Source organism: Mytilus edulis, chromosome 4 (assembly GCF_963676685.1).
Source record: "Mytilus edulis chromosome 4, xbMytEdul2.2, whole genome shotgun sequence".
NCBI lineage: Eukaryota > Metazoa > Mollusca > Bivalvia > Mytilida > Mytilidae > Mytilus > Mytilus edulis.
The window spans coordinates 90001815-90022078 of NC_092347.1; the positions used below are offsets into that span (position 1 = coordinate 90001815).

Genomic DNA, 20264 nt, shown 5'->3' on the forward strand with positions numbered 1-20264 from the left:
TTTTACCATAACCACATTGCAGGTACGCTGTAGTTATTATTTGGTCTTCGCAAGCTCTGTTTTCATCTGTAGTATAACACACATAACTTTTGGTAAAATAGAAAAGTACTTTTAATACTTTCTAATTGTTTTCAGTGACATTTTGCAGTCTAAAAAACCAAGAAAAGAAAAACGGAAATGTACCACGCAAAAAAATAGAAAAAAAGAAACAAATTAACAAAACATTGAGTAAAGCTTTTGTTTTAGTTTTTTATTGTAACATCTCGAAGAAATAGTCATCAACATTCTATAAATAACATTCTATAAATAAAGTATGTTATGCACTTCTTACAAGTAGACATAAGTTTGGGGAAGCCTTTCGGTTTAAGAAAAGCTAGATAACTTTGAAGTCGATCATATCTTCCCCGTTACATTAACAACTTTGAATGAACAATGCATAAATCTACTGATAAATAATAACAAAGAACGTTACGACATAAGTTATTGCGTAAAGCAACATTATAATAAGTTAGTGTCATTTTTTTAAAACATTTTCTGATCTAAGAAATAAAAGTACACAAGACTAGTAAAGTCAACATGTAGCTGAATCATCCCAATACCTGATTAATTAGCAAGAACCCATTATGTTTAAAAATACTTTCTCCAAAAGCCAGATTTTTATTTCGCTTAAGATATAAATTGCAAACTAATTTGTTACTAAGCTCTACGTTTATCACATAAACATCAACAGAGAAATTCTATCATATAAAGTGGTGTGTTTTTTGTTGTGTTTGTTGTTTTTGTGGATATTGATGAGACAAGTGTACTGCTGACATTAAATGTCGGTTCCTTAGTTACAGACAAGGAGATAGAGAATTTTACGCTTGCTGTTATCCAATCAGAACAATTGTTACAAAATAATTGCATTAGAATATTCAATACCCGAGTTCTGTCTTTGAACATGTGATGTACAGAATTAATGAATGCTGCTAGAAGGCTTCAGACCAGACGCCAAATAGTGTTATCATGTGACACTAGGATCATAAAAGGTTAAGGTCAAATGAAACTGTTTTTAATCTGCATAAACCATGTGATCAGAATAAAGTATATGATTGGAAAGTTGATAGAAACACGTGATGAGGTATTACTTTTATGACCGGATGTTGACGATTCCCTCCCTAAAGATTCTGAAATAACTGAAAAAGAGAGAAAAAACACCATACATTATATTAAGTAACAAGCATAGATTTAAGATATAGTAACAAATGAAAACGGAATCTCCTTTCTTTTGTAGGTTCATGTAAATAGTTATCAAGATTATAATTTAGTACGCCAGACGAATGTTTCGTCTACATAAGACTGTAAATAATCATAGTGTAGTTAAAATGAATTAAAATTGCTCCCATTTGCTTTTGTTTTTATAGAAATTATGTGTTCATCTTATTCCCTTTTCGCATACGCAGCTCCAATGTTTAAACATGTTCCCAATACTTCTGTATATGGTAAATATTTACAAACCTCATAATGTGAAACAAACATTCTACACAATCTATATATGAAAAATTGAAGCAACACTTTATAAATGTCATGCGTTCGAAGCGCTTTTTCCCATAAATCTTCATCAAGAACGCTCAAATCCGAATATTTGAAAATCAATGATGTATAAAGACCGAAAACATTGAAGAGCTATGAACCAAAAATAGTATGAAATTCAAAACAGTGTAGCTGTGGCCATTGATTGACCCATCAAAATCATCCATTGACTGGGACAATTTACGTGAACGTTTGTCTGTAACAACCACTGTTCATGACGTACCTACGATAGACATTTAAACTGTGGGGTCACCAAAGGTTTCTTAACGCCTTTAATTATAAAATAATTCGAAAAATTAATCAGGAATAAACTTTGTGTTTTGATTTATATAATTGATATAAATCAGAATATCGTGTTATTTCTGATTAATTTTTCGAATTACTTTATTTAGGTTTTGAGAACCTTTGGTGACCCCATAGTTTAAGTTTCTTTAAAAAGTACATAGTGAGCATTGGTCGTTACATACAAACGTTCACCTAAATTGTCCCAGTCAATGAATGATTTTAATGTGTCAATCAATGGCCACAGCTACACTGTTTTGAATTTCATACTATAACCTGAAAAATATAGCCAAATTCAACCAGGGCAACTTTGCCTGATGGAGTTGAAACCGTAGTTGTTGTATAATTAAAAAAAATATTAATCGGCAATTTAATAGCAACACGATGGGTGCCACAAGTGGAAAAGGATCTTCCAGAGCACTGGAGATCACCCCAAGTTTTTGGTTGGTTTTGAGTTAGTAAGTCTTTAGTTTTCTATATTATGTCTTGTGTACCATTGTTTGTCTATGTTTTTTTTCTTTTTTTTGTCATGGCGTTGTCAGTTTATTTTCGATCGTTGAGTTGGAATGTCCCTCTAGTATCTTTCGCCCCTTTTGTATATAGTTTGTAGAAGACACATAAATGTATAAGTACACTATCGATGTTAATATAATTCAAATGTTAGTTCAAGACAAACACAGCAGTGAACATTTATTAATAAAATGTACACCATCGGAATATTATAAAATCAAATTGAACGTGTAATTCCATACTTATAAGTTTACATACCTCTTTTCTTATTATTTGTTTTCACTGAAATATAAAAAAAGACTATATGTATTGTTTTATTCAAACATTAATATATCATACATATCTACCAACACTGATGTTTGTTTTCTAATAAATTGTCTCATGCTATAGAACTGTAATACAATACATTTACATTTCCAATTCCATGCGACTGTTTATTATGCATCAATGATGGAGCCATTTATATATCAGTGTACTGTACATTTAATAGTTTTCTGATTTTTTTTTACAAGAAAGAGGTTCGATGCTGAGACAACTGTTTTATTTGAGAAGTTGTTACGATTACGGTTTCTAATGTTTGTCTAGTAAGCCTCCATCTATGTCTCAAATATTAAATTGTCACTGTTAAAATGTAAACTAAACATAAGTTCTAAGTATCATCTTGAAATGACACTTGAATGCATGTGTTTTAATACTTGTTAATCCAGATGTTATCGCAAAAAGTGCTTTCCAGAACTACTCGTACATGTATGGTTGGACTATATGAGTATATATACTGGATTGGTTATTAACGGGCCGGACCATATGAGTATTTGGACCATATAGGTATTTTTTCAAATATTAATAAACTTTATCTAAAAAAACAACAACAATGATGTTGACATGCAAATGTATTAATTTTATAATTCAAAGGCTATATAAAAATCAAATATAGTTGACACAGTTAGTTTTCATCGCGAATTATATTCTTAAATTTACGTTTAGGATTGCATTTACTTCCACATGGTAAAATAACTTTTACTGCATTTGCACGTCTTTATTGTGCACGATCCTTTGCAATAACACCATTTGCATTCGAGCAGAAAGCTAGCCTTCTTACCACCTGAGTGCAGTGATACCGAGGTATCGGGAAATTCCATTACAGCATTAAGAAATTATGGAAATATCTACCTAAGTCGACATATTGCCATGCACTCGTAACAACAAGTCGGTAATGACTATATGTATAAAATGTGTTTACTGTAGTGATTAGTGAGTAAAATTAAATGCACGAAACTGCTTATTTTCAAAATATAATATAATGAAATGACCTTTGATATCGTCTTTTTAATGACGTGATAACTACAAGGGTTATACCTTATGAAGAGTTAGGTGTTACCTGTAAACTTGTTAATTACCCCGACCATATGAGCATATACCTATATGGTCATGACCGTACGCGTATGGTCCAAATACTCATATGGTCCAGAAATAAAAAAAAAAAGTTAAAAAAAAAGTTCGCTACAAATGATAAAGACAAATTAAAAATAACCTTTAAAACACCTTTAACAGGATATCCTTAGAAATATCATTACTAAGCCTAAAACACCTTTTTACATACTCCGAGTACGTGCTACAGATATGTAATGTTATTTGTGAACACAACTTACCATCGCTGAGAACCGTAATTCTGTATTCCTTTACATATTGATCTGCAGATCTACAAGTATATGTACCGGAACTGGACATGGTGGCCTTCTTTATCTGCAGTGTACTATGTATTGTCTTTGAAACACTTGAAAATCTGTCCTTAATTGAAATTCCTTCTTCAATACTTGATTGTAAAAGGTATCCATCAAAGAACCAATCAATGCTAGCCACTCCAATGTAGGTGGCGCTGCATTTTATTACCAATGTATCACCTACATGCGTCAGGTCTGGACCTGATATCGATATGACTGAAAAAAGTAAACAGATTGAATTTATTTTATGTTCAGGGTCTATAGTGTTTTAACTTAGTCATACTGAATTTATTAGTCTAAACAGAAAATATAATATATAAATGCATGTTTGTGTTAATTTGTCACAACAGTCTTCAATCACTAGCCAGGATCATGTAGTCCAGTTGCTTACAAGTAGTTTGTTGTCATTTGCTGAAATTATTTTGGTTTGATATTGAATGGTTTCAGAGGTCTTCCATATCTCAACATACTGTGTGGGTTTTCCTTATCATCGAGGTCAATAGTTTTTTTGATATTTTCTTTCCATGTTATTGGGTTCATAGTTTATGATTCATTATCAATATCATACCTATGTGAATGTGTATATAGAACAATCGATCAGTGCTACGGAATATTGTTTAATGACTTTTTTTTCGGAAGGACTAGAGGAACTGTCAGTGTAAGTGAAATTTAATGTGTTAGACGTAGAACAGAAAGAGATTTTACAACATATACCTGGAGGAGGTTCTGTCTTGTCGTCTTTTGGGCGAGCTGAAACAAATAAAGCATTATAAGAAAACGGCAAATTACTGTAGCAATAAGTAAAATAACAAAAAAATACCGAATTCCGAGGATATTTCAAAACAAAAAATCCCTAATCAAATGGCAAATTAAAAAGCTTAAACACATTAAACGAACAAATAACAACTGACATATCCCTGACTTAGTATAGGTATGTTCTTATGTATAAAATGTTGGATTTAACCAGGTTTTATAGCTAGCTAAACCTTTCACTTATATGACACTCGCATACAATTTTATTATATAGACAGCGATGTGTGAAGAACAAACAGACATAATAGGTAAAAATAGCAGTCAACTTTGTGTTATGATCTGGATTACTTTAAAAACAAACAAATATATCAACAAAGCGACACAAAAAGGCATACAATCGAAGTTGATTGCAGTCGTACGTGTTGAAATGTTCTTTACCAAAAAACTGTCGTAAATAATTTTCCCCGTGAACAGGCGCGCAATATAAAGTTTTTATCCGTGTATGTTTTTTTTTTAAACCAAACAATTTCATTTCTAAGGGAAGAACGATTAGTTTTAAACGGTTCTTTTGATCTTACATCATCTGAAGAGTCTAAAATCAGAAAATCATATGAATAATGAAATAATTGTGTTGCACTATTGTCACCTATTAATTCTGTCCCTTTGTACCATTCATATAATAATAACTCAAATGTGAATGCCATGCCAACTTTGTCAATGGAAAAAGAACAGTCTATCAAGAAAGATTTATCTCACAAATTACAGAAGCAATTGCTTTTAAATAAACAAAATATCATCATCTTGAGAAGATGTGTTTTATAGCACGGAGATTAAAATGAACCCATAAAACATTTGATAAACTTCTCCTAACCTATCAAGTACAGCACGCCTTATTGTGTAAGAATTTCATTCATATAGAATTCAGTTAAGTGATCGGCTTTGCCTTGTCATTATTCCTCCCACTTTTGTGATATTGTGTCGTTTGTGAAATGAAACGCTACATTAAACAAAAAATGTATTAGTATAGCTAGGTTAACACCACTTATTCAATAATCCGAGATCGACACAACAACCCAAGGTCGACACAACCTATTTATTTGAACGTGAGGCGTGAGTAACTTTATACTTCTGTTACAGCGAGTTATTTTATACTGTTTTGCCAGTGACATTTAATTCAGTTTATAGTACAAAAATGTATCATAGTCAACATGAAGACATATTGGTCATATTATAAACTTGTGACTATTTTCATGACAACTGGGCTCATTGTACATGTTGTAGAAAAATAAACTAAAGAAATATGACAAATAATGCACAAATTAAGACTTACACCAGAAATACAGTCATGTTAATCTCCGTGTAATTGCTCAGACCATAAACGAATAATATCAATGTTATTTTTCGATGAATATATAATGCCCCTGTTATTGGTTTTTATTTAATTCAAAGATTCAGTTATTTCATAAGAAATGTATTTCAATTTCATATATGACAACTGGGCTCATTGCAGAAAAATACACTCGAAAAATATGACTAATGCTTCACAAATTAAGACTCACAACAGAAATACAGCCATATTAATCTCCGTGTAATTTCTCAGACCATACACGAATAATACCCGTGTTATTTTTAGAAGAATAAATAATGCCCCTGTTATTGGTCGGCAGATATATAATGCCCCTGTTATTAGTCGGCAGATATATAATGCCCCTGTTATTGGTCGGCAGATATATATTGCACCCGTTGTTGGTCGGCAGATATATAATGTCCCTGTTTTTTGCTCGGCCAATATATAATGCCCCTGTTATTGTCGGTAGATATATAATCCCGGTGTTATTTGTCGACGGATATTCATGTTTAATCCCTGTGTTATTGGTCGTCGGATATATCATCCCCTTTTTATTTCTCGGCAGATATATTATGCATGTGTTATTGGCTTTGCTCTGTAGATATATAAAATCTATGATATTTATCGGCGGCTACATAATCCTCTTTCTTATTCTGTGGATAGATACTCCCTGTGTCATTAATCGGCGGTTATAGAATGCACGTATTATTGGTCGGCAGATAAATACTTTGATATTGCTTGATTAACAAAAAAAAAAAAAAACCCGCCTTACTGCTTGTCGGATACACAATCCCCGTGTTGATGTTCAGCGGATAAATCAGTAAAACCTCATATGCAAACGGAATGTTAATAATAAAGAAAAACCATGACACATTGCCACTTGTAATATAGGAACTTAGTCGGCATGGCAAGCGATTCAAGCGTGACCTCACGTTATCTTGACACTCTCATTGACAGTATTTTGTCAGCAAATCATTATAAAGATAACATTGCAGCATTTTTGACGTTACCAATATAGTTAAATCTTTTAATATAAAGTAAAGTTACTAGTGAAATATTTCAAGACAAGGACATTCAAACAAACCCGGAGTTCAAACTTACCTTTAACTCTAAGAAATATATGTTGTCTTATATTTTTATCTTTTGAAGGGACTTGACATTCATAATTCCCCGTATCTCCGAATGTCAAATCCTGAATGCTCAAATCCCAGTTGTTCCGTTCTGAATTATGGTTTACGGAGAAACGATCATCTTGTGTGAATAACCTTTCACCAACAGTTATAGGACTTTCCTCAGGAAGTTTACGCCAAATAACCTGAAATAATATATGTTCTTAACAGATGAAAGCAAACTAAATACACAGTTATTGATATCAAACATAAAGCAGTTTGTTTTTAGCGACAATTCATGTTTACTCAAACCTAAATATGCTTTTGTTGAACTGATTTTGTTTAATTGCATGTTCTTTTTTTTTCTTTATAACGACATCAAAGAGGTTTTTAAGTACCAAACCAACTAGATTGACCTAGTAACTAAGGAAACTCGACAACGCTTAAATTTATTAATAATCTTGTTAATTGTTCGTAGATAGGATTTTCTGTTTGTGTCAGATCGTCATCTGTATTTCATTCATGTACATCTTGTCCCGACAACTTTAAACTTGTCACATGTTATAGACATTGTGTCATTTAAAAGACGGGAATTGGTTATCGAGTATTTGTATTAAAGTTTAAGAGTTGGCATCAATATTGCTTTGATTCCTATTTAGGTTGAATATAGACGTTCAGTTCCGTATAAATCGCATATGCATACTATCAAACTTTCTCTCCTGGGTATAAATTTATATACTGTCACATATGGTATGTTACACGATTGCAACACTCAATCAACATATATGACAAAAAGTCACCGGTCTTTTTAAGATTTTTTTTATGTTTTATTACTCTCTCTATTACAAATCAGGAGATGTGGTATCACAACTCCAAAAGAACAAAACACAATGATGTAAAACAAAAATGCATTTATATTCAGAATCCTGATTTTTCTTATCCTAGAAAGACGATCATTTAAAAGTTATATCAAAAAGACTCTCAAATTATATGAACAACGCAAATTTCTTATGTTCTGATTTCTTGGTCACAAAATTCAATGATGACCCGAAAAGATAGAAAAAAGACGTTGTATTTTTAATCCTGGTAGAAGAATGGTCTAAGATAACAAACAAAAAGAAGAATGAGAACTGCGAAAGTCATATAATGATTGTCAAGTGTTAGAAGAATAGCTTTAAAGGATATGAATATGAATGACGATGATACATATATTTCCTTTAAAACCAAAGGACAACTACGTTAACAAGTACGCTTTTATATTTTTTTAATTCAAAATTATGAAAGAGCATAATCTGACGCTAATACCGGTTGATATTAATGATGTTAATGTCCACCTCATTTAGTAAATGAAATGGCTTGAAAACAAAATTAACTTAATGGCAAATGACAATTTCTCAGGATTCATAAAAAAATTACCAGCTAATATATGATAGTCTCATTATTGTAGCCGTCTGGATGTCGCCCCGTTTCGTGTCAATTTCTATAGTGTAAATTTACATTGCAGTCACACTCTGTGTTTAAGTAATGAACATCGATTACATGTCATCACCAAACATATTTTAATTATTAAGGAAATCCGGGAAAGCTACAAAACTACATCAGATGTTCAGATGATCCGATGTCAGAATTCTACCATGGATATTTGAAAATATGAATAATTACATTCGTTTTTACTGAACAGTCAAACGTTGACGCATATTTTTGGCTTTATGAGACCAATTATTATAAAATTATATTACATGGTTTTTAAATCTGAGTACTCAAAACCGATGATTAAACATTCAAACGCAAACCTTTACACTCAAAGGCATAGATGTGTATCTCCAGATTTTGTTTGTAACCCGGATTGGTTTTCTCTCAATCGATTTATGACTTTTGAACACCGTCATACTCCTGTTGCCTTTATTTGCCTTAGTCAAAGTAAGTACAACTTTTAGGACTATTTGTTTTTCAATATTCATCAACTAAGTTAATGATAACGTCGATTAAATACATGTCAGATGTTAATATCATGTGATCCATCAGTAGTGATTGAAGTCTGACTTACGTGTCTGGCACCTAGGTTTTCAATCACACATGATAAATTAGCAGTGGCGCCGACGTAAAAACTTATGTTCCCTGAGGTTGACTTAAACTTGGGTGTTTGGTGTCTTCTTCTGTAACCGTAGTCTGTGTTACGACCTGCAAAATATTTAATTTGATTACTTTCAGGTCCAAGGTTATTTATTTTTGGCGTTCTACATGTTGCATGACGGCATTCAGTCTGTGTTATAAATATGTTAAATTTTTAAATTTATCAAAACCTATAAATATTGCAAACTAAACAATAATGATGCATCCACCATCAATTCCTATTACAGGATGTCATATTTAGAGAAAAACCCCATATATAATCACTGTTCAATTTGGTTGGTGTATTGGTGTAATCAATATCAAATATTGCTATGTATTTCTTGTATTTATTCCTGTTCAGTAGCCACAATATATTAAAAAGATAATAAAAAAATATGTGAAGTATCTTCAATTGTAAAACAACTCAACGTCACAAATAACCTCAATATATAAAAGATAGTGTTCAACAATAAACATGTGTTTATTCAAAATGTCAAGATCTAGGTAGTATCGAGTTTGAAAGTTCGTACATGTATTTATTAAAACTTTCGTAATTTGTTCAATGTCGTGTGGTGAATTATTTAGTATTTGCCGTCTTTCGATAGGAGTCTTTTACGTTAAGATAGGTTGGTATTCTCCCAACATGAGACATCAGTAAACATCGACGGGACATTAATGAAGAGAGAATATAGTACTTTCAAATACAAGATATAGCTGACATCAGTGTGAACATATCCGAAACGAAACATTAATAAAGAAAGCCCTAGCATGTCCCAACAGTGGACATCTTTGAAAAGAGCGTGGCAGATGACAACACGGGACATCAGCGAAAAGAGCGTTGCAGAGACCACAATGGTACATCAGTTTAGAGAGCGTGGCAGGTTCTTTTAAGTCAAGTATTCTCCGAACACGAAACACGAGACTTTGGTGAACATCATTGAAAAGTGCGAGGGAAATAATTTATCAGAACATACATCGGCCAAGAAAGCTTAAAACACTCCAAATACGGGAAATTGATGAAGATAGTATATACTTTCAAATATAAGATATCAGTGAAATGAGCGTGAACCTATCCGGGAGAACATTAAAGAGAGCGTGGCAGATCACAACACGATGTATTGGTAAGACAGTCTGCCACTTCTCCTAACTCTATTTATCGGTTGTATATGTCCGTAGAAATGTGCTAGGTTCAGTTTGAGCTTATACGCATATATATTTTCCATGCACATTATCGAAGTTAAAATATTACATAAAACACTTTGCGCCTTTGAAATAGTTTCTAGCACATTGAGAGAAAAAAATATGTTTGAATATCAATTAGATTTATACTTTTTCCCATCTGAAAGATGCAAACAATTTTAATTGTGATATATGCTTTGATATAACCAGCTATAACAATATAACAAGTTGATTAACAAGAGCAGAAACATTGATAAATCTTTGCAAGTTATACTTTGGAATAATTTAGTGTAAAATGCTATTGATAAAGCATTTGAAACATCTAATCAACTAATGGTTTCGAAACTAAATTATTTGTTAAGAATTTCACTTCATTTTAATTCGAGAACTGACATCATATACCACAACCAACAGAACTTACCTTAACAAATCCATGGATCGACTGTGTACACAGGTAATTTAAGGTAAATACATGTATAATAAAGTATATACTCCAAGTAGAATAGGAGTTTCCGAAAATAGGGGATAAAGTATACATCTTTCAAAGTAAAATGACTGCCGTGTGAAAGTTGTTGATTTGACTGTCGATATAAAACATTACACAAGAGGAGTTAAACTGACTGTCGAGATATCACAACCTAAGGAGAACGTGAAATGACTATCGAGATAAAGTCACCACAAGAAGGGAGACTCACTGTTAAGAGTAAGTCACGTGGTATGTAAATGACTATCGAGAAGAGGCCACACTTAGTGGGAGTTAATGATTTGATTGACGAATGAAAGTCGTTACACAAGTTGAATAATATGACTATACAGTAAAAACTATATCAAAAGCGAGGTAAACTGACCGTCTTTACATAAAGGAGGTAATATGACTATCAAAATAAAGCAATAAAAATACCGAGAGGAAGGTATAATGACTGTCGAGAAGTGACTGTCGATAGAAAGCCTCCACCATATGGTATTTAAAAGATTGCAGAGTTAATCAACAGTAAATGGGAATTAAACTGAAATTTCGAGAAATGACTGTTCTAATAAAGCTCCACCAGCGGCGATTGAAATTACTGTCGAGACGTATCTACAACAACAGGGAGGTAAAAGGACTTCGGAAATCAACAAGAGGGAGACATTTACTTTCAAGAAAGAGCTCATTAAAGTGAAGAGTTTCACAAACGTTATAAATAAAGCCATTAAAAGAAGAAGGTAAACTGACTATCAAATAAAGCCACCACAAAAGGGAGGCAAAAAGCCGAGTAAAAGCCCCTACGGGGTAGAGTAAATTACAATCGAGCGAAAACCAATGCAACATTGATTACAAACCTATGTTGTTCCATAAGCATTAGAACAACGTTAATAGTTATCAGTCTTATAATTTAATACGCTAGACGCCTGTTTCGTCTACATAAGACTCATCAGTGACGCTCAGATCTCAATTTCTAGAAAGCCAAACAAGTACAAAGTTGAAGAGCAATGATGATCCATAATTCCAAAAAAATTGTGCCAATTACGACTACGGTTAAAGATAAGGTTATTCACGGCATTCATTGTTATAGCTATATGTCGTCCGAAGTTGTGCGTGGTACAACAGACAATTTACAAACCTTATAATTAAACTTTAATTTTGAAACCTATTATTTCGACCTATTTGAGAACGTTTATTAGGTGCTCGATATTATGCAACGCCAATGCAAAATTGATTGTGTGTTCACATATATGTCAATATTTTGACGATAATTGATATACTGTTATCGATATATGTCTGTTTTATCGATAGCAGACGTGTTGATGAAGTGTTAATTGAAGTAGATACATTGATCCCTTAATTAGGTTTTTCAGGAATGTGAAAATGACAAGAAAAACTTGTTTTAAACTTTGCCTGTGTAGGTGGAAAACATGGAATTGTTCAGTCTTCGAAAATATTAAACAAAACTTCTATTTACTAATTTTATGCCAACCATATATCAAATAAAGACGTCTATATACCATACAAGGACATTGTTAAGCATGAAATGGCATCATTGTACCATGCAATGACATCAATGTTACATTTACTAGGCAATCAAGAACACCCAATACTATGCAAGGACACCGTTATATCACACCAGAACATCCATTTACCATTCATGAATATCAATTTACCTGCATAGAGTCACCATTAAACGATATACAACACAAGAACATCCATTTTCATGCAATGAAATCTATTTATCCGGTAAAGACATCAATTCATAATACAACATAGACACCAAGGGAACTACCTATATTAAAATTAAAAAAAAGTGAACGATGCATCTAAAAATACAAAAAGGGAAAGGCATGTCTAAAAATTCAAAAAGAGAACGACAGTTTTAGAATTAAAAAATGGAACGATATATTCTAAAATCAAAAACAGAACGTACTAATCGCATGCCTTAAACAAATTCCGATACATCACATAACAATGCGAACGTAAATTTTATATCTTCAAATTCAAAGATGATCGCAAAATAAAATGACTTAAAATGCAGCATTTTATTTTTAGATGCACTAATGGCGAACCACTGTGTTGCTGAAGAAGCTAAAGACATTTAATTTAGAGCAACGTGTAACACTGATTTAAACAAGATATTTACTAATCAATTGGCACTGTTTTATTGACAGTAAACATGTATTTTCGTGTAAATATATAAACAACGTGTTTACCAGAACATACATTTAGCAATAAAAGAAAAGTTCAACTAAACATTAAATGTATTTTATCAAGATAGTTTATTGCTTATGTTCTAGAATTAACAATTTAATTTGCTAACTAATCTTAATTAAAGCTTGTTTCTTATTTATTCACTTTTATCATATTGATATATTACATTTAATTACTTCATGATTTCAAGTTTTTTTCTTTGGTTTGTATCCAACATTTCCTTTCACTTATCATTGTACTGTGTGTTTAGTCGATGTCTATTGAAGTATTTTTTACTCAAAACCAATATTTCTCTTATTTCTGATATATTGTGTGTTAAATCGATATCTTTGGTAGTATTCTGTTACTTGAATCCGATATTTGCTCTGACTTCTGATGGTATTGATTGTTTAATCGAGGGTTTTGGTAGTCTCGTTGATGTGTAATCGATATTTCTTCTGAATTCTGATAATATTGTATTTAATCGACGGCTTTGATAGTATTATTTAATTTGAATCCGATATTTTCTCTGATTTCAGATGGTTTTGTTTGTTTAAACGAAGGTTTTATTAGCATTAGTAATGTGCAATTCATATTACCTCTGACTTCTGATAATAATGTGTGTTTAATCGATGGCTTTGGTAGTAATATTGATGTGTTACCGATAACTCCTCTGATTTTTGATAATATTGTGTGTTTAATCGATGGATTGTGTAGCATTATTAATGTGTTACCGATATTTCCTCTGATTTCTGATAATTTTGTGTGTTAATCGATGGATTTGGTAGTATTTTTGATGTGTTACTGATAATTCCTCTGATTTCTTCTAGTATATTGTGTTTTAACGATGGCTTTGGTAGTATTATTAATGTGTAACCGATATTTTCTCTGACTTCTGATGATATTGTTTGTTTAATCGTTGGCTTTGGTAGTATTATTGACGTGTTACCGATAATTCCTCTGACTTCTGATGATATTGTTTGTTTCATTGATGGCTTTGGTAGTATTATTGAAGTGTAACCGATAATTCCTCTGATTTCTCATAGTATTGTTTGTTTGATCGATGGCTTTTATAGTAATATTGATGTGTTACCGATAACTCCTCTGATGTTTGATAATATTGTGTGTTTAATCGATGGATTGTGTAGCATTATTAATGCGTTACCGATATTTCCTCTGATTTCTGATAATATTGTGTGTTAATCGATGGATTTGGTAGTATTATTGATGTGTTAATGATAATTCCTCTAATTTCTTCTAGTATATTGTGTTTTAACGATGGCTTTGGTAGTATTATTAATGTGCAACCGATATTTTCTCTGACTCTTGATGATATTGTTTGTTTAATCGTTGGCTTTGGTAGTATTATTGACGTGTTACCGATTATTCCTCTGACTTCTGATGATATTGTTTGTTTAATCGAAGGCTTTGGTAGTATTATTGAAGTGTTACCGATTATTCCTCTGATTTCTTATAGTATTTTTTGTTTGATCGATGGCTTAGGTAGTACTATTTATGTGTTAACGATATTTTCTCCGACTTCTTATGGTATTATGTGTTTAATTGATGGCTTTGGTAGTATTATTGAGCCGATATTTTCTCTGAGTGCTGATGGTATTGTTTGTTTAATCGATTACTCTGGTATTTTTATTGTACCCGATATTTCCTCTGACTTCTCATTGAACAATATCTTTAATCGACTATAAAGCTAATATCATTGATTGGAATCCGATATTTCTTCTGACTTGTAAGGAAATCGTGTGTTTAGTCGACAACTTATTAAGTATGCTGTATTATTGACTGGTTTAATTATGATGTTTTCCCGATATTTCCTCTGTATAGGGTAATATGATTAAGCTAGTAATATTGACTAGAACATTCAGTCACTATCCCCCTTAGAAGTCTTTTTTTCTTAATTCCTTAAGATAGACACACATCTGCAGTAATGCACATAAAAATAATTCTTTCTTATTTGTTTAATTTTGTCAAATAATCATCTTACGAAAACATGTCTACATTATTGAATGAATATTTTGTAATCTTTAAAATCGGGGTGATTAAACAATGTTTTATACGCTGAGATACCCTGCAAATCTGTGAAATAAACATGAATACAATCAAGCATGCGCAGTAAATATGGTTTCATGATATTGATCGTCACATATTCTTATTTAACTATGACAAATGTAAGTACGAACATTTTTGCCGACATCTGATTGGGTACAAGCAAGATAGGAAATAATTAAGTTTAGATTCAATATAATTATAACGGCTGCGTTTGCAGAGCCTCGTTTTCTCGACTTATTAATTTCTGAAATTCAACATCTACTTCGTTCAATCAACAACTACAACTTTTTTGCTGATTCATTCCAGCTAATTAAACAGTTTAGTCAATAAATAAATGTTTAAGACAGGTGGTAAACGTTTTTAGGTGTCATTCGCATGTAAAAAATCACTAATCAAATAAAAAATCATTCGATTCGAACTAAAAAGAATGTAAATTTCAGTATCAGATACCCCATCATTAATCTAGTTCTTGTTGGAAGATTTAAGATGATTTTGACAGTTGTGGCGTTAACATACCAATCTCTTTTTTCCTTAACACAATTTTCCTGCAAAATATCTACTTTCGTTTGGATTTGAAATAAAACATTTAATATGAAAATAGTTATCAAAGATACTAGGCTTATGATTTAATACGCCAGACGCGTTATAAAGCCAATCAAGTACAAAGTTGAAGAGCATTTAGGACCCAAAATTCCAAAAAGTCAGGCCACTGTAAGGCATTCAACAATGAGCAAAGCCAATACCAAATAGTCAGCTATAAAATAAGCTGATAGTATTACCCTCTAACTTTTCTTTACGCTATGAAAATATTACACTCAAATACATTAAATCGAAATATGGCAACATTGATGACATTCGCACATCTTATCAAAACAATGATATATATTATGGTAGATGCATAGTGATAGCTTCCATGCCTTTCAGAAAATATTGTTAAAAGATAAGGCATGGTAAATGCATAATATCGAATTGCATTTAGTTACAGGAGATATTAGATCATCGTGAATCAGATACAACGACCAAATACAACATATAAATCCGTTATCTTCGTGTGTTTGCAGCATTGTTGAACGGAAAAATATGTTACTGGTAAAAATATATGCAATTTTTCGAAATTTATTTTGATGCAGACGCCGAAAAATAATTATTGTTAAAAGACAATCAAGACAAAACAAATGTCGATAATCCAAAAGTGTAAACGTTAATGAGCCATGATTCAAAACGGCGAATTACACTAGCAGGAAATTAGCAATCCTGAATGTTTCAGATGCAAAAAACGTTGAAAATGACCTACTTTGTTCAGTATAACTTTATTATAGTTATATCTTTGTGTTTAACATAGTAGATATTTTAAATGACAATAAAACAGTTAGTGTTTGATATATCAATTATATCCACAGTAGGTACCACAAGCAGTTATTTCCTAAGTTCATAAAAATCTACGCCAATTTGAATTGTGAATGACTTTCTTTAATGTTATTGTTAAAACCCCTGATATTTCTAATATACATCAAACAAACAGGAAATACCAAAATTGGAATCCCAACACGTTATAGATCAGTTATAACAGTATTAATACTTTAAATCATATTAGTTGTTTTTTTGCCAGGTATATATCCATAACTTGAGACTTGTTATTAGAATATTTTTGAATTTATAACAGTGAAATTATTAAAGAGTTCATGATATTCAGACTATATATTTCTCATTCATAGCAGGCCGTTTATTTGGATATATTGTGTCTTGTTTGATAGTTATAGTTACACAAAATGTTATACACGGTGACATCAGAACTTTAGTGAAAAAAATGAAATAATTTTGATTTTAGTTTGTAATGGTATTTCTTATTCGTAAGTCTGTGATAAATGTGGTAAATGGTCGACAGTATTCCAACAAAGTATGTGTGAAACACCGACATGGTCACCGTTAAATATTTATGAACAAGGGGCAATCCAAAGCAGCATAACAGGTGTTCTAAAGGACAATATTGTAACATCTAGATCTAACACAACAAGACAATCAAAGCAAGACAAATCTATCATATTTGTTTACTTTTTTCAATCATAAACCATTCAATCTAGATATACCATTCTACATTGAATGGTATTTTATGTGTCTTGTTGGGACTTTTTTTTATGGCAATGCGGTGTGGGCTTTGTGCATTGTTTTAGGCCATGCACACAAACATGCAGTTGCTTAAAATTATATCTATTTTATTTGATCTATGTGGATAGTTGTCTATCGTACCTGATTTTTTTTAATATATTTCTATATAGTCGACAGTACATTGGAACACATTTTTTTCTTTTGCCTACATAAGTAACGTATCCTCAAGATATTTTCACCATAATGAAAAAACGATCACAAAGTACAAACGTGTGTATGTCATAAGTAAAGCTAAGCTATTACCTGAAAGAAGCTGGCAAAAGATGCTGGCATATGACAAAAATATGGACAGGAAAACACGTGGTAATAATCAACAATAAATTAATATAAAGACAGTTCACAGATAATAATAACAAAGAACTTCTCTTACTGTTCTCTTTGATCATTTGATTAAACTCTTCTTTATATTAAGAGCTCAAAATGTTTGCAGATACTATTTCTATTCTATTCATATACAATAAAAATTTATTACATTCCTAACTCAAATTGCTTTTTAATTAATACATTCCTTTGTAAAATTATACTAAAACTAATTGATACGGAATCGCTAGTTTAAGACTGTTGAAAATTATGTTCTATTATCAATATTATCTATTATCGTCTATAGGAAACCCATTTGTATTAACTTTTATTAAATGCTAATTAAACTTGATTGTTAATCTGGTTTCCTAATTATTGAGGGACTGTTAACACTTAGAGGAGACAATTTGATGGTTAGTGCAGTAAACTCACTTATAATTGTCATAAAGAATCTGTTCAAGCTGTGAAAAACTGATAATATTTCTGTCTTCTGCCAATAGTTACATTAAACAAGAATTCATTTCATTAATCGTAAATAGGAACATATTTACTGCCAATGAATATTTTACAAATTTATATTTTACGATAGATAAAAAAACCAACCATGACTCAATATTAAATCTGTGGCAATTCCAGAATTCACAGAAAAATGGTGGGACGTAAATCACAAAAATGATACATAATATTTATTTCTAATAATTTTCAGACATAAGATGATTTTTTTTATAGATCAAACGCTCTAACTGCTATCTGAATCCGCAAATGAAAATGTGTACAGTAATGTATTCAAATAAAAAGTAATGAATAAACATTAAATGACAGTCAATTATATTTATAGCACATGAGTTTGTCAGATATCAGTATTCATATTTTGGCTTTTATCAACCTTACTGTGTTTTATGCATAACTGCAAAATTGCAATAAACAGCATATCTTTGTCATTTTACATTTATTTACAGAGTCCTCGGTGACGATTGGTATAAGGCGTCAAACTACTGTATCACTAGGCTGTCATCACTGAAGTGGTTAGTTCGAATCGGGCACGTGACACAATTTTTTTTCAAACGCGCGATTCTACGCCAGTACTTAAAATCTTTCAATCCTTTATGGGTGGATTTTACATAGATAAATAAAATCGTATAATAAAAAAGCAAAATGAAGATGTTAAATTTGATATATGTTTTTTTTACATTTGTTTGTTTTTATAGTGATTAAGATGATACATGTAACACAATGTTGACTGCTGTACCCTTATTTTTGACACTTTTAACCCATTGTGTCTGTTTGTTTTGATCACACATCGTTGTCAATATAATGGAAATTGATGCGACTGTCATACAAGTGAGAGGTTAATCTAGCTATGAATCTAGCTACTAGATTTAATCCACCATTTTCTACATAAGAAAATGCCTGCACCAAGTCAGGAATATAACAGTTGTTTGACGATAATCGTGTTTGAGCTTTTGATCTTGCCATATGATTAAGGACTTTCCCTTTTGAATTTTCCTAGGAGTATTTTAATGATTTTACTTTTGACTAAATATTCGAAAAGGATTGTTAGTTTCCTACTGAAGGAAGTCGGTTCCTTCCACCAATAAAAACATATTGCTACGAAATAGGACAATATTACTGAAAGTGTCATTGAACACTAATTAATCAATCAAGTTTATTTAGATATAAGCCAAAGACTAACATGAAATAAAAGATTTTCTGTTAACCGATAGCTTATACAAAGATAGCAATAAGGTCAAATATAATTGTTTATGTAGATATGGCTTTTTCTTGTTTTGAAAAAACGATGTGAAAATTGCGTTTAAGTTAAATATTTCATTATCAAGAAGTTTATGTCAGAGTTATACCACTATATCAAGGGAATACACCAAATTTACAGATGGATATATTTCAATTTGGCAAATGACCTTCAGCAGTGTCGATCATTCACGTGATAGTTTAGAGGAAATCCTTTGAAGAACAAAACACCATACATATTTTGATTAGAATCTGCATAACTTTGGAGACTATTTTAAATTGAAAAAATTTTCTACACAGAATTGTAAAGTTCACAAATGAACAATTGCAATAATCTATTTTGTCTTATTAATGAGGTTTATTTATATCGACTTCATAATTAAATAGTTATCAATTATAAAATTGTACATTGAAAAAAATCATATGTTCATGTTCTTCATTTATTACACATCGAATTACAATTTACATTGGAGTTTATGAAGTAGCTAACAGTAGGTGGTAATATTGACACTGTAATTCTTCAAATGGTTGTGTTGTAATAAATAGTACTTTTGTAAAATAAATCTTATAATTTTTTATAATGAAACAGTTACAAATTTCCTGAAAAAAGTGCAGATGAATATTTCACAGCATGTAACAATATTAACATAGAGCTTAGTTAATTGATGATAAAATTACGACAAGATGTATCGACAGCAACGATTGATATTTTGATTTTTTTCTGTAATCATTTCAAA

At 31.4% G+C, this 20264-nt stretch overlaps 1 protein-coding gene across 1 annotated transcript in view; it reads right to left on the minus strand.

Moving 5' to 3' along the window:
* Positions 1-231: 231 nt before the first annotated feature.
* The window catches only part of LOC139520968 (zwei Ig domain protein zig-8-like), a 45213-nt gene continuing 25180 nt past the window's right edge, over positions 232-20264 (minus strand). Inside the window, exons 2-8 of the mRNA XM_071314083.1 lie at positions 9343-9476; positions 7288-7501; positions 4800-4835; positions 4014-4301; positions 2623-2646; positions 913-1175; positions 232-820 (exon numbers count right to left, since the gene is read on the minus strand). Coding sequence (XP_071170184.1) covers positions 1036-1175; positions 2623-2646; positions 4014-4301; positions 4800-4835; positions 7288-7501; positions 9343-9476 — 836 coding nt within the window. The 3' untranslated portion in view covers positions 232-820; positions 913-1035. The remainder of the gene's footprint in view (positions 821-912; positions 1176-2622; positions 2647-4013; positions 4302-4799; positions 4836-7287; positions 7502-9342; positions 9477-20264) is intronic.